The sequence below is a fragment of the Rhodnius prolixus genome, unplaced genomic scaffold, assembly GCF_049639745.1.
Source record: "Rhodnius prolixus isolate KJV_2025 unplaced genomic scaffold, Rpr scaffold_4, whole genome shotgun sequence".
Classification (NCBI taxonomy): domain Eukaryota; kingdom Metazoa; phylum Arthropoda; class Insecta; order Hemiptera; family Reduviidae; genus Rhodnius; species Rhodnius prolixus.
The window spans coordinates 23,802,250-23,818,293 of NW_027411614.1; the positions used below are offsets into that span (position 1 = coordinate 23,802,250).

Genomic DNA, 16,044 nt, shown 5'->3' on the forward strand with positions numbered 1-16,044 from the left:
AACAAATAGAAAGCAATAACTAAGAACAAATAACAAAATAAAAGTATGTTTACAAAAATTAATGGTAGGGAAAAATAAACAGTTAGGGAGATTAGACCTAAAGCATAATAGTAAAATCTAATTTGTTAATATGTCCATAAAATAATTGGATTATTGTCCATAAACTGTGACTTATTTGTGGGCCTCCTGAATCTTCTCATGACTATATCTGCATATGTCGGACATCATCTTTAAAGATCTTTCACACGATTAGAGTGTAATGCTAAGTTAAGCGGTACTTGTATTATTTTGTAATTAACAAGAATTTCCAATTTCAATCTGCCTCCTGCATTAGGAAAATACGTCTTTGTACAGGAGCTGTTATTAAGTACAAAGCTAATCAAAGCAAATATAGAGTACTAACTTGGAACTTCTGGTTTGGCTGTGGCAGGCCGAATTCTGATAATTTCTTGCTTGAAGAAGCTAAAAGTGCACCAATGCTTCGGTGCAAATTAATTATAAATAAATATTTTATTGATAAAAAGGTGAAATTGTGAAGTCGCGAAACGTTTTTAGGCATCACTTTTTCATTTATCATTATTCCACCTTTTTGTATAAGATGCTGATGCAAATTTTGCTAAGTTTAAGTACGCATTAAATACAGTAAAAAGCTTAAAGTTTAGTGTTTTATTTTCAAATTTTCCTATCCGATATTTTTAAATAGTAGCAAGTATGAAAAAATTGTTGCGAACATTGATTGGGGTACCTCAGAGGGCACAACGTTTGATAACAATAAAATGGAACTACAAGTTTTATTCCCTGCCACTAGCTGAGCCACTACCCAAAATGACATTTATTAAGAAGTAAGCACTACTCCCAACAGATCGCTCTAGTTTAAGTAGTACATTCGTTGTACCCCAAGTAATGGTAATCATCACATTTACTGTTAACTCTGAAACCTCTACAGTTTAAGGTTGTTATGTTATCATTATTATGTTTTGTCAGTAAATCACGTTTCTCTTTAAAATGAATTTACACAGCAGTTAATCAGATTAAACATGGACTCTGAAAAAACGATTGAATCACAATTTAATGGTAAGAATTAATAACCAACTATTCAGTTTATAGAAACATAGCGCAATCTGTTTCACTTTATTTACTATCTAAAATAAAATTAAAGACTATAGAAACACTATTTAAATCTTTAATGCTTGGTTAAGTGTTTGAAAAAAGTTCTTAATTTTTAGTTGCTCTTGGTTACTTGCTCGATGCAGCAGGTGACAAAGAATTAACTGTTAGAGAATCAGTTTGTAAATCTCTTCAGGCTTTATCTAAAGAATATGGAAATGAAATTGTTACTGCCATATGCTGTTACAGGCAGAAGAATGCTAAGGTATTTAATGATGTAACATTATGTATGAACATGGTTGCATTTGTTCGTTAATAAATTATTGTATTAAAATTAGCAACTACCGCTTTTATTTCCAGCTATCAGAAAACCATCTTTTTGTGTTAATGAGTGTGTTGGAACAGATTGCACAAGAAAAAAGAAATGCCTTTCCAGAAGAAATTTTATCAAGACTAATACAATTCAGTATAGAAGAGTTGCAAAAAAACGATAGTACCCATTCTACACATGAATTGGCCAGTAACATTCTAATTTGCCTTGGTTCTTACTATTGCAGTCAAGTAATGTCTTCATTGTTACGAAACAGTGCATTACATAATTTCAATAATATTTTATAGTTTCTTCTTTTTTTTAGGTCTTAGATGTTCTGCTTCCAAAATTACAACCAGGATGTGAACCAAATTCTTCTGTACTTATGAGCCTTGGCCATTTAGCATGTGCCAATGTTAGCCAGTGCGTTCCTGTCATCAAAGTTGCTTTAAATATTATGATTCCAATGATGACTTCTGCTAGAAATGAACAGAGCAGGATAGCATTTGCTTTTGGTGAGTATTCACCTAGGTTGTCTTAATTATTCCAACTATCAACTTTAATTCCTAATTTATTTTTCAATTATGAACAAATTTTATTTTAATTGAATCGTCTCAATTATTTATAAATAAATAAAGCAGACCTTAAGCTTATTTCTAAACACTCACTTTTGTAAACACTTTATCACTAGTAGGATTAAGAAAAACCAAACATTAGTACCTATTTATCAAACAGAACTTAGAGCCTTTAAACAAGGCGCCTCAGTAATTGATCGTTAGAGATGAGGACTGCAAAGCTAAATGAGAGTTGTTACTTCTTCGTTTTGGTTTCCGTCTGATGTGCTAAAGTGAGAAATAAGTAATAAATAAAGCATGTTTGCTATCTCATCTGTCCACGTCATCTAGTTTGCTGATTATTTCAGGAAGCTTTCCTGAAATAATTATACCACTGTAAAAATTTGCAGTAAGGGAATGTCGCAAGTTATATACTACTAGATTTTCTTATTATTTCTTTTTAATATTTACCACTATGATTTTTTTATTTAGTTGTAGGCAAATTCAGTGAAGCAATTTTAGAATACATGGCAAGCAATGAAACTGATAGAGATGCTGCAGTTACTAAAGAAACTTTTGCGGAAGAAATAACTTCAGCGTACAATGTGATTGCCAATCTATGGATTCATGCTAAAGAAATTAAGGTAATGAGTGCAAATTTTCAATGGTCAGAAAATTTATCTGTACTTTAAAGTTATTGAAAAGAATGTAAGTGCTTTTTTGACCATCAAGAAGAGATCGATTTTAAATGTATTTTTTTAAACCTATTGATGATGCAATTCGAAACATTCGTCAACTGTTGGAGTCCGAAGCGTTCAAATATTGTAAAAGCAAACATAAATATGGCACATCATTGTAAGAAAATCTATCCTGTAACGTACTCATTTTCACTTACTGGAAAATTCATAGAAATCACACTCCTATTTACGCTATTACAGAATAAAAATTGGGAATAAAAATTTGCGGATTTTAAGAAGACGAAGCTCATAGAATACTGTAAACTATTCATAATTTATATTATTTTATATATCTACTATTATACTTTTCAACTGCGTAATTCCTCTCAATGCTCCTCAATTTCAACTGAGAACTATTTTTAATTATTTCAAGGGAAATTCTTCTGACTTGGCCATAACATTCTTTCTTTTTCGAATATGTACTTTTCTTTTTTCACTTTGATATCCTTTTTTTTGCTCATCCATTATTCTATCGATCATTATATATTTCAACTGCGTATTAACTCGATAGCATCTTAGTTCTTCCAGAATGAACAAATTCCGTTGTTTAAGCAAAGCCTATAGGGATCAATTTTTTCATAATTTCCTATACGGCGGTACCAGACGAATGTTTGGAAAAGAAATGTTTTTCAAAATTATCTGTATGACTAAGTAATTTAAATTATATTTGTTATTACAGTGACGCTATTAAGGTTTTCGTAGATCTAAGGATTCAAGATTAGCGAGGAATCGGTCAAATAAAAAAAACAAACTCATCTTTTTGCCTTCTTAAAATATATTGTATTCTTCAGGGTGTGGCTATGCGGGTTGGTTACAGAAACTGTAACAATTTACGGTCACAAAACCTATATATTCGTTTTCGTAGATCTGAATTCAATCGAGAAGAACGTTTCACTGCTGTCAAGTTCAGTATGAAAACGGTCGATTAAAATAGCAATGCTTGCTCGCATGGAGCATGCATACTATAGCAATAAAAACTGAATAAAAAAGATTATGCTACTTCTGTGCTAGGTGACTGAAAGTGCAATCTATTGTTTGGGGCCATTGTTCAGCCTTCTTCCAGAAGAGAAAGCAAATGCTTCCACTTCTCGAGCTATTTTTAGTCTAATAAGTGCTTACAAAAGACCATGCATACCGCATCATTTAATCACTCAATGTTTGGCTACCATTCTAAGTTCCGCGCCACCGTCAGCTATCCAAGCTGTATTCGACCAGATTCTCTATACACTAGGAAATATGGTAAGTACTGGTTTTGGTTTAGATGTTCTTAATTATTGAATTCAACTCGTTATTAGGTTAAATTTGAATTGAATGTTGACATCTTGGCTTAATATAATACATTTATAATTTGCAGGTGGTAGTACCTCCAGATTTTTCTTTGCCACATACGGTGAAACAGCACAGTGAAGTATTACGATGTTATGATCACATTGGTATGTTTTGTTTAAGTCGCAGTTTATTTAAATTTTTATTTCATCACTTTTAAGTTTATTTTTTTCTCTTTTTTCTTTCAAGGTGCCCATTTTGGAGAAAAGTTATGTGATTTAGTATTGAAACATTTGAGGATGGGCAATGAAAAAGAGAAAGTCGAATCTCTTATTATCATCTCTCATTTAATCTCTGGAAATGATAATATTTTAGGATCTCGTATGAATGAAATTACTTCTGCTGTTCGTTCAGTATTACAAGATCCATCTATTAAGGTAACTTAATTGAGGTTAAGTTAGAAAAATATATCTCTTGTGCTTCCAGTAACCGATCGAATGTAACTTTAAAAACCTCCTTACCTCCAAGTTTTCGATTCAGATTCTTGAGTTCACCCTTGTAAGTTGGTTTATCCTTTGAAATAGTTTCCAAATCAAAATTGTTACTGAAGGTAGAATTTTTTTTGTTATTCATTGTACTCAACAGAAAAGACAGAAATGAAACTTGTGAATTCTATTTGTGCCTATCTTCAAGGCAATTGATTGTAAGGGTAGCCAAGAAAATAAATTAATAAATAAAAACTAATTACATAAAGAAAAAAGGTTATTTCGGTCTGCATGTTTTGTTTTAGTAAACAAAAGATTGTTAATCTTAATTCATCACAAAATATATATTAAGAAACATAAACGTCCTCAGTCAGCAGAGTTTGTCGTTGATTGTGCTGTGCATCAAAGAATAAAATTAAAATTGAATGGTGAATTTTAAAAGAAGATCTTTAAATTATAAAGCGTTTAACATCCACAAGAAAGGCATACTTTTAATTTGTAATATGGTTAAATCGTAATTTGAAGAAGAACAAGTACAAAATTATTTAAATTAACAAAATTAGGTAATGATAGTTCACAAAATTAATTTACACAGTATTTAAATTTCGTTTGCTTTTACAACTCGAAGTCCAAATAATGTATTTAAGTGTTACACCTAAATACTTACCAGTGTTTACTCCATCAATCCTGGTCCACCCTAAACTAAACTAATTTTTTTGTTTCTTTAAATTGCCTTATTTATTTTATTGTTACTATTATTTAATTAAGGCGCATCACATCTGAGGAACCTATTTCAGTGCACTGCCGGCCTTCGGACTGTGAGCCTTAAAACCTTAGATTTTCTCTTCATAAGAGCTTCTTGCCGGCGCACTACTCGATGATGGATAGTGTTGTCTTTGTCAAAATAACTGTTTGGAGGCCGGCAATTTGTTAATGAAAAGCTCCGGGCCCCAATGACCTCAGATGTCTGTGCACCTTAAATTAAAAACATTTAAGACTTATTTATTTATCTTTTTAAATAAAAGATTTAATTTTTTGTTTTAGGTTAAAAAAGCGTTAGTAAAAACTATTATTTCTCTTTCATATAAAGGTTACGCTCAAGATGGATCTGACTTTATAGAATTTTTAGTTCGTCACTGCGCTACTCTTCCAAATCATATTGTAATTACTATGTTTGATTACTGTTTGTAATTTTATGTTGGTAGAGATTACAACCAAGTAATTTTTTTTTTTTTTTTTTTTTTTTTTTTTTTTTTTTTTTTTTTTTTTTTTTTTTTTTTTTTTAGGGCATGGAATATACAGAACTTTCTGAAATTTGCTCGTCAACTATTCATCTCTTAAGTAGCACTGTAGAAGATATGAGAGATTTACTTTGGGTAACATTATTAAAATTAATGACAGATCCAACTTATGATCACGCTGTACCCATTGCAGCTAAGGCATTGACTCAGTTGGCACCGAAATTGGATCCTAAACATTGTACGTTGTTATTTAAATTATATTCACAATTTTGCAGTTGATATGTGACCATTTTTAAATTTATGTTTGTAGCTCAACAACTCGGCGAACCAAATAGAGATCTAGTATTATGTAGATGTTTTTCATTACTGGGTTCACCATTAAACAGCAATAGAGGCCCTTCTATTTTGTGTTTTCTTCAACATTTCTCTCCTTATGTCAGCGTTTATATAGCAGATCTCTGGGCTCATAAATTACCTCAGCTTATAAATTATTTGCAAGGTATGGTAAAAAATGAAACGAACTATTTTAATTTTTATTTAAAAAAAAAAAATCGTGTTTAAATCGATATCCACAGTTTCAGAATGGAGTGAAACTGAATGGGATTCATTGCTTTTGGAAATGATTAATAATACAGTAACAACTATCTCATGTCATGAAGTGCAATGGCCGATATCCATGTCACGACATCTGTCCACTTTATTGATGTCATGTGTACACGATGATGAAGCTAATGTAATTCTATCATCGTTAGCCATTACTACAGCTGTAATTGAAGATAAGCAGATAGTATCAGAACATCTTGACACAATATTGTCTAGATTTAAAATATCTCCTAATAACACCAAGGTTCATTTTATGCATTAATTATTGGGTAGGTGCTTAATTTGTAGGGTTTTTAATCTAAAACAAAGCTATAATAGAAAAAGGAAATTACCCCCAAAGTCCTATTTTCTTATAGCTCAAATTTCCTATTAATTTTTGTGTTTTTTTTTTCTATTTATTTTTACTTCCCTTTTTTTATTAAAAAAAAAAAAAATTATAAATGGTGGAATGTCAACCTCTAGTTTTCAAAGAGTGATTTTGAGATTAATTGAGAAATTAGTGCAACAGGGATGCTACAAAAGTTTTGATAAATAGTGGGAGTCTGCACTGTGAAGGCATAATAACCAAATGTTTTCGTTTATTTGCTGGAGGACAATTTGGGCAAAGAATCCTTTTAAAAGAGGAACTTGAAACTTTGAGGTGCATGTTAATTACGATGACTCAAGGGAAAAACTTCAGAAGTTAGATGTCTTAGATTTGAAGATCATTATTGAGCAATAGGGGGCCTCCAAAAGAAGGTGTTACACCAAAAATTCAATGTGAGAGATAACACTTAATTCGGACAAAACTTTTTTGCGTCAAAATAAAGGTGCATCACATCTTCATTCATAGCATTATTAGTGCCTAGTGCCTTCTTACTGATCGATCTCCGGCCAGTTCCTTTCGCTACAAACAACAGCGTCTATCACCGTAGGTCCTACGAAGTTCTAATTTTCTTCTAATTTGAAATTTCGATTACTTAGTCCTTATTAAATATTTAGTAGTAAATAAGTCCAGTGGTTATACGAAATTACAAAGTTAAGGATGCCCATCCTCACTCCTCGCTCTCAATTAAAAATTAATAGAACTATTTATGTGCAAGGAGAACACTAAGTTCCGAGAAAATCTTAGGTGCTGTTTTCAAGAAAATATCAAAATACTGAAAAGTGAATGAATAAAGTGGTATTTTTGATAGACCGATTTTAACCGAAACCTTATAATCATTCCCTGGTAGAACTTTAGCTAAAACCAAATTGGAACTTTTTGCGGTTGTTCATCATTGATTTTTTGGTGGGTATACAGGCCAATTTACAAAAACTTTCTTTTTTCCTTGCCGATCAGTTGTATAACACCTAAAAATAGATATTTACAGAGAAAAGCAAAATAGAAAAGTTTCAGTACTTTCGTTTTACAAAGGTTGAGGAAAAGTTAAGAAATTAAATTGAATAAGCCCAAGAAATGCTACATAGTTTTGCACCTACCCATTTTACAATTTGGATTACTTTTTCGTTCCTTTTTAATTAACATTCATTGAACTTTAGGAGTGCGCTCGAGCTGTTGGTATTTTATCTACAGCTCACTTGGATATGGTACTGGCTAGGTTAGAAGCAATTGCTCAGAGTGAATTGAACAAAAGAAATTCTCGCCTTTTAGGACTCATGAAAGACTCAAAAGCTGATGCCGAAGTATAATCCAAAAATATTAATTAAGTTTAGGGATAATATTTTTTTCCATTAACTAAATCATGAAATTTTTTATCAGATGGAAAAATGTAGAGAATGCTTATTGGAAAGTTACGCTGCTATTGCTCACAGATGCCCTTTGATGGAACTATTGCCTAAACTTGATATGTTAACAACTTGGATTACAACCCAAATATCTGTTGCTAAAGTTAGTAATTTTTTAATAAATTTATTTATATAACATTTCCAATTTAATTTCATGTATATATTTCTTTTTAGGAACAATCAGGTAGAAATGCCGCTCTAGAAGCAATTCTAAACTGTGCCGAAAGCCTCATAAGACATAAGACTGAAGCAAAACATACCATAAAATGTCGTACAAATGTTCTAAATGTAGTTCTTCAACTAATTCAACAGAACAAACCTGACCCTCTTACAATAAAAGTAGTTACTGCGTTGGTGTATCCTTTAATGATTATAAGTTCGCTTTGTTTGGGGGCGTACGTTTCCACTTCTTAGGTTTCTGTATTAACTACATTATATTCGGCGCTAATAACCTCAGCTGTTGATGCGCCACAAAAAAAAAAAAAAAAAAAAAAAAAAAAAAAAAAAAAAAAAAAAAAACTACATTATAGTAAAGTCTCAGTGGTGGATCTTAATCAAGTCTATAGAAATTTAAAAAAAAAAATTCTAGTTCTAATTAAAAAAAGTCGAAATTTAATATATCATTAGGAATCTTAACGGAACACTGTTGGTTTTTGGATTTTTGAGTAATGTTGAAAAATAACTCTAATAAGTGCACAAAATTTATTCACTTTCTCCTTAATTTAAACCAATAGAAAACTTCCACCTTCGTTAGTTTCAGAAGCAAGACTACACATTTTAAAGAGTTGTTTTGATAGAATTTTATCACAAGAACCTCCAAGTAATGGCTATGATACGTCTACCTCTATGCAGACTTTGAAACAGCTGGGTAAGTTTTCAATTTTAATTTCTGGAAATCTAATACTGTTTTGATCATTAGAGAATAAACTTATTGGATTAATGCAGGAGAATTAGTGGAGGAACTACTATTAGATAGCGTTACACCAGACAGATTAGATGAAATTACAACGCTGCTAGATCCTTGGATTAAACATCGAAATTGGCATCAACGACTTTCAGCTATTACTGTATTTAGAACAACACTTCTAGCTTATTATCATAATATGCATCCAGGGTATCAGGTTGGTAAAGTTCTAGTGTACACACACTGTTGAATGATTTATGTGTTGTTTTTTTTACTATGCAATCATGATTATAGAATCCAAGCACATTTAATCAATGCGGAGATCTAGTAGGCAGCTTAGTTGTTAGATATTTTGATTCAGTGGAATCGATAGGAAGAATTGCTGGCCATTGTGCAGGAATTTTGTTGGCAATAGCTAACGTCTATGAAGGTCATTCTCATGACCCAAATATTGAGAGAATTTTCGATAAATTACCTGAAGAAAATACATCTTGGTATATGACAAAGGTGTGTTTAAAACAAAATTGGTACTTTTTTTTTAAAGAATGTTTTAGATCTATTTGAAATATGGCAGAAGTAAATTTGTTTCAGATTCTGTGCAACAAACTTTCACATTCCCAATTACATAAACTCACTGGAAGATTGTTGGATGGTCTAACTGACGTTGATCAAACAGCATGCTCCAATGCCTCTGACATTTTAGCTTCTGTTTTTAAATTAAAAGGCGCAGAACTTCTGCACTATGTGAATGATATATTAGGTAATAATAATATTTTATAAAGTTTCTGCTGCTTCTGATAGTAATTTTTTATGAATTTCTCAGATCAACTTTTACGTAAAATTAATTCAGATCTATCTCTCAGGCGGATTTACATTTATATTTCCGATACTTTTTGAGGTTTTAAATTTGTCTTTTTCCAGATCTTTTTCTTTAGGCGGTGAACATCTATTGCTCCGAACACTCGAACAGTTTCACTTATAGAACGAAATTTTCTGCTAGTGCCTATCCAATGATCCTTTTACTTTTATCTCTTTTCATACTTAAAGGTCTGCATGTCCAGTTTACCCCCAGTGATTTCCAATTCTTCCATTCTTCGACTGTCTCTAGTTAAAGCATTATGATAGAATGGCTTTATGTGCCTTCGGCTAGTTCAGTATAAAATAAGACAAAATTACAAGGATATTAGAGGTTTTTCTTTTATTCGGAAATTTCAGGTAGCTATGTGAAAGAGAAAAAGTAATCAGCGTTCCGAGTTACCCTTTTTTGCGCACATTCTTCGCTTCAGAATCAGCTCTATAGCTCCATTTTTCTTCTATAAGAGTTAAATTGCTTTCTATTGTCTGTAATTACCAATCCTTGTCAAGATCTTCCAGTTTCGTAGCTTTCCAGTAGTTTATTGAAGATAGCTCATCTCCATTCAGTAATATAATTAGCGTATATGATTAGGTTAATCCTTTAGCTAATCTTTTCCCTACATAATTTCCTTATTTTATCATTAGGCCTATCTTAAATTTCTTTTGATATAAACTTTTGTAAATTATTGTTGCGAATCACTGTAAATATTTATTATCAGTATTATTTCTCGAAAATAATTAAGTCTGAAAGACTCTCTTTCAATTACTAAAAATAATGGATTCTGTAATATTTCTTTTACGTTTTGACTAAAATTTTAGGATCTCTATTACTTCAGCTCGTATCTTCAGGAAGTCACCCAACGAATGGCGTAAATGCCGTTCTTGCATTGGCTCTGCATCATCCAAAATTAGTTGTCAACATTTTACTTAAACAGCCATTACCGCTACATCCGTAAGTACTTTTCAATGGTAAGATTTTTTTCATTTTCATTTTTATCATTCAAAAATAAATTTACTTAAACTTAAATTCCCGGGCAACACCACTTTCACATTTTTTCAATACTATTCAACAAGTTGTTCAAATTATTTGTTAAAATTAAAGTTGTTCTTCAATTCCAGGAGTTTGTCCGATTGCTGGAAAGCTATTGCTAGTGACAATAATCTCAGTTCCTTTGCTTTAGATCATATCTTACAAATCCTAGCTACAGCTAATCTTTTTGATGAAGAATCAAAAAGTCCCAATCGGCCAAAAATAGCTGCTTTTCAACCACTTGCTGTAAGTTTACACGTCGAAGGATAAGTATACTTAAAATAATCAAAGATTATTTTTATTGGGAATTTATATAGCATAAGCTTATTGCCTAAGGACAATTGTTAAACATAATTTAATGATTTTAATTTTTACTTTCCCTCACTCTATTAGCAAGAGAAGGTACAATCAGCATGTGCAAAAGAATGGCAAAATAACATTTCACTTATTAACATTTGTCATTCTTATTTTTTTTTTTTTTTTTTTTTTTTTTTTTTTTTTTTTTTTTTTTTTTTTTGGCGCATCAACAGCTGAGGTCATTAGCGCCCGGAGCTTTTTCCAGTGCACTGCCGGCCTCCGGACAGTGTTCTCTCGTTACAGACAACACTGTCCATCACCGGACAGTGAGCTGTAAGAAGCTCCTAGGAAGAGAAAATCTAAGGGTCAGCTGCTGGATTCGAACCCGGGACCTCCGCGTGGGAGTCCAGTATGCTAACCTCATAGCTAATCCCTTCCCTGTGTCATTCTTATTATTATTATTATTATTGTTGTTGTTGTTGCTTCTAAATAACCAAAAAAAATTACAATAAATTGTATTACGTTCGATAACTGAACAACCAGAGTAATGTGAATAATAAAATAAATAACACGAATATAAATATTTTCCTTAATATTTTTTTTTTTTTTCCTGAATTTTTCGTTCCGTTCAAATGATTGATGATAATTAAAGGAACTTCCCACTATGCTTAAGAAATATTTTATAAAAAGTTTGCTTGTATCAAATTAAACTATATGACTATTTATTAATTTTTGATCTATTACAGGCAGTCAGTGGATTGAGTGAAATGGTGATGAGTACTTTAATCAGTGATCTGTTAAAGAGTAGTTTCCCTCAATTACTTCCAAGTTTGATGACTTTATTGGCTGCATACATTGGTTCTTCACCGCCAATATTATCCCCGAGTCCTAATAAAACAATAGTAATTAATAGAGATGCTTATAAAATTATTCCTGCCAGGTAAGTAATTACTTATATATTTGGCTGCATTTTTTGCTTTGATTCTATTTTCTAAGTTATTCGGTGTGTTTTTATCTTTTATTAAAGGGTGGTGAAAGATTGTTTGCAAAGAGTCTTAATTGTAGTTGGTTGTGAGCCTGCAGCCGAGGCCTTAGCTTCTACTTCTCAGTTGCAGCACATTGAATCTCTTGTCTCTAGCATTCCCCAACTAACTGTGTAAGTACTTTTTTTTTTCTTGTTAAAACCACTTACTTCATTAAAATATCCGTATAATTTTGTGAAATATTATTTAATCAGGAGCGTGTGCCAGACATTCCCACATCTTTTACCCAAGTTAATGGTATCGTTAAATCAATACGCATCTACTACTTGTGAACCACAACGAATAATTATTACAGCTTTCTATGCTGAGGTACAAATAAGTTTCTTAATAAAGAATTAGTTTTAAAACAATATAAATATCTTTTATTTTATTTTAGTGTTTGGCAGTTCAGTGTTCAAGAGGGGGTGATGTTGGATTAATCGATAGTATAGTTAGTAGCCTCCTTTCCGCTATTACAGCTCCAGATCAAACTGTCAGATCCATTGCATTACATGGATTAAGTTATATTTCTAATTTACCACACCTACAGGTTTGAATTATTCATTTACCTGAACTTATTGTTGTACAAAAAATTAATATTAAACTTTTTTTTTTAATTTGTTAATTACCAAAAGATGAAGAGACATGAAGACAGTGTACTTGCTGCTTTGATGCAAGGACTTGATGATACTGATGGTTCCCTTCACACCAGGATCCCTATGGAAGCCATGCAGAGTTTGAGTACATTAATTCCAGTCGTAGAACCGGCTACTTTAAATAGAATACAGGTAGCTATAGCGCTCAGGGTTAAACCATTTTTCGAAAAGGTACGTAAAAAAATAATTTATTACTTTTATTAGACATGAGATAAGTGTATGTAAATTTCAAGTGCATTTTTAAGTACATCAAATTTGTCTTTATATTTTAGGAAGAAATTGCATTGAGGTGTATATCTCTGAGACTTTTTGGACAGTTATGTTGCCAAGACAATAGTGTACAAGTTGGATATCAGGAACAAGTGCATTCCTGCCTAATTTGTCTTCTTTTACATCTTAGCGAACCTGAACCGTCCATTGTGAAGGTAAGAATTTGAATTCAAAATTTTTTGCTGAACTTGCTTGGTAGTGTATTTTATAGATCTGATAAAGAGGTCGAAAAAAAAAATGGTCCAAGTGGTGAACTGAGTTATTAATCAGTACTTGTTACAATTACCAATTCTGCAGAAATGTACTTACATTTTAAGTGATGCTTGAAAGAGGTTATTCGCGTGAGAATTGAGTTCCAGAAAAATTTGTGTACTCGTTGAAATTGCGAGAGAGAGAAAGAGAAATTCGCAGAAGGTTCCATGTTTGATCTCTTTTGGCGTATTACATTTGTGCTAATTATAAAAATTGTAAAATTAGCTCAAAGTTGTGATTAATTATTTTTAATTTTCTTAGGCTTGTAAATATACGCTTCGACAAATAGGTCCAGTTCTTGGAGCTGAAAAAGTATCTACTATGTTTCAAGATCATCTTATTGACGAGGGCGCTCTTCAATATGAAAATTTCGTGACAACACTCATCAAAAGTATTGTAAGTTTACTTAGATCACATTAAGTCTTAATACAAAATGATTTAATATTTAGAAGCTTCTGAAGAAGACTCTTGTAAAGAAAACTTTTTGAATCTTGAAACTATATAAATAGGATTTCCCTCCTCCAATAATACTGGAGTTCTAAATCCAATTTTATATTGGCATGCAGAGTTACTGGATGTTTTTAAAAGCATAAACAAAGAATGAATGAAGTTTAATTTCACTGTAATATGTGTAAAGCTTTTAGTGAGCTGGCCAATTAATTATATTTAATTTTTAATAATAGAAATTATAACCACTTTAGGGAACGAAGAAATTTCACTGTGGGCTTCACAGTATCTTTTCTTTTCATTTCTAAACTTTTTGCTGTTTTTTGTAATTGTGATTGTTTCATATTAACAATCTGTTTATATCAATGCTAGACAATGTTCTGGAGAAAAATAATAATTAAAACGTATTCAGCAATCGTGCTGTTAGTCATTCAAAACCTATTCTTAATAATATTGCCTTGGAAGTACTTTCATTAAGGTTTTTCTAAAAATTCATTAAATTTTTTCTTCAAATCTTCACGAAGCATCTATGTACACCTTTTTCACGAAGCACTTCCTTTTTTATTTCGGACACTGTTTAGACGGTTTTAATATACCATGGTTTACTGTGTTTACTGGGCTAAAATCGCATAACTAGATACTTGAAATCATATCTACCACATTCTGTTAATATTTGTAGACAACCTTGGCGACCTTGCAACTTATTTTATTTGTAATTAAGTAATTCCACAATATAAATTTTATCAAATCTATTAATAGAAAGTTCAAGGTTAAAATCTTGAATATTTTTTACTTATTTAAAAAGAAAAATATTTACATGAATATACAAAGCTATTTATATTTTTAAGGTTGAATCACTAGAAGATCTTGCCGTTAATATGTTTAATACATGCCTTAATTATATGAAAAGTAATTGGCCAAATATTAGAGGAAACGCAGCATTAATTGCAGGTTTGTAAAAATATTTGAATGTTGTATTAAAAATGAATTTTTATGCTCAATGCACTCTGAATTGTTAATGGTAATATATATATATTTATTTTTTTCAAGGATTGCTTTATAAGAATTTCAGTAAGGAAAGTAAATCGTCTGTATCATTAGAACCGATGACCACACGTTTGATTAATTTAATTAGTGATCCAAATTTTGAAGTAAGAGCCAAAGCTGTGCGATCGTTGGCCATGGTATTTTCATCATAGAATTTTAATTTGTTTTTAAATAATTTTGCCATAAGAATTTTATTTGCATTTTGTTATTAATCAGAAATACTTAACAAATAAATTAAAACAATATGATTTCTATTTCAAAAATATAAACCGTATCGTGTAAAGCTTGAAATATCTGAATTGCCTAAATGTTTTTTTAGACTTTTTATTTTGATTTGTTTCATAAGCGCGACCCCGTTTGTCAGCATGTTTTTCGCTTAAGTCTGATTTCTTGCTTCTTTTTTTTCTCTGTATCATTTTGAATTTTATTGTTTATTATATAATTTTTTTTTTTTTTATATATATTTCCAGTAGAATACATATTTTTAGAAATGCTATTAGTTGTTCCAATGACTGTGTACTGAATTGTGAAGGCAATTAGTTTTAAAAAATTAGAATAAAAGGAAACTAAAAAGGCTGACTATTATTCCCATAGTGCCTTTTTTGTTTTATTTATTTTTTTATTTTATAATTCGAAAAAAATTATTTCAATATGTCTCTCGTCAAATATTGCTATCTTAAATTAAATTTCAATTAGCTTCTTTTTTTTTTTTTGCATCGAAATCATTGTTACCATTTTGATTGTTTTAAGCTTCAATTTGTTAAAGTATAATGTAAAATGTATTTATGTATGTATATTACATTACATTAAATTACATTATATATATTTCATTATATATATCAAACTTGGCTTTCTACTATTTTTCGGCAAGAAAATAAAATGGACTGAAGTGTAATGCAATATTTGTTACATTAATATTTTACAATATTGTGGTTTTTACTCCCATTACAATGTTTTGGGGATGTGGTTGAATGAGAAGGAACTTGCTTATAAGCTTTCCACAAAAATGTTTTAGACAAATAATGTGCTTAAAGAGTGAAGAAACAAATAAATGAAAGAATTATTTTTCCATTATATTATTATACATTACATTAAAAATGCATAGTACTGAGTGTAAATTGTTTAGAAGGAACTTAAAATTATTGTGGAGAATTTCATGTAAATTTGATTTTTATTCAAATGTTTTAAATGTAT

The 16,044-nt window shown here is 30.8% G+C and overlaps 1 protein-coding gene across 2 annotated transcripts; it reads left to right on the forward strand.

Annotated features, from left to right (window-relative positions):
* The first annotated feature begins 890 nt into the window (after positions 1–890).
* c11.1 (maestro heat like repeat family protein c11.1) lies at positions 891–15,341 on the forward strand. Of its 2 annotated transcripts, none has more exons than XM_074130975.1 (30): positions 891–1,074; positions 1,227–1,372; positions 1,468–1,668; positions 1,743–1,932; positions 2,464–2,615; positions 3,720–3,947; positions 4,063–4,141; positions 4,224–4,411; positions 5,504–5,620; positions 5,746–5,938; positions 6,011–6,199; positions 6,276–6,547; positions 7,825–7,968; positions 8,045–8,173; positions 8,245–8,426; positions 8,805–8,938; positions 9,016–9,191; positions 9,269–9,481; positions 9,566–9,734; positions 10,649–10,781; positions 10,949–11,105; positions 11,903–12,096; positions 12,184–12,312; positions 12,394–12,508; positions 12,576–12,728; positions 12,814–13,005; positions 13,107–13,259; positions 13,618–13,752; positions 14,652–14,754; positions 14,854–15,341. In XM_074130975.1, the coding sequence occupies exons 1-30, from the start codon at positions 1,038–1,040 to the stop codon at positions 15,000–15,002; spliced, it is 4,752 nt and encodes a 1,583-aa protein (XP_073987076.1). In that variant the 5' UTR covers positions 891–1,037; the 3' UTR covers positions 15,003–15,341. The 2 variants fall into 2 exon arrangements, with proteins under 2 accessions (XP_073987076.1, XP_073987077.1); XM_074130976.1 differs by having other exon boundaries at positions 6,282–6,547.
* The last annotated feature ends 703 nt before the right edge of the window (positions 15,342–16,044 follow it).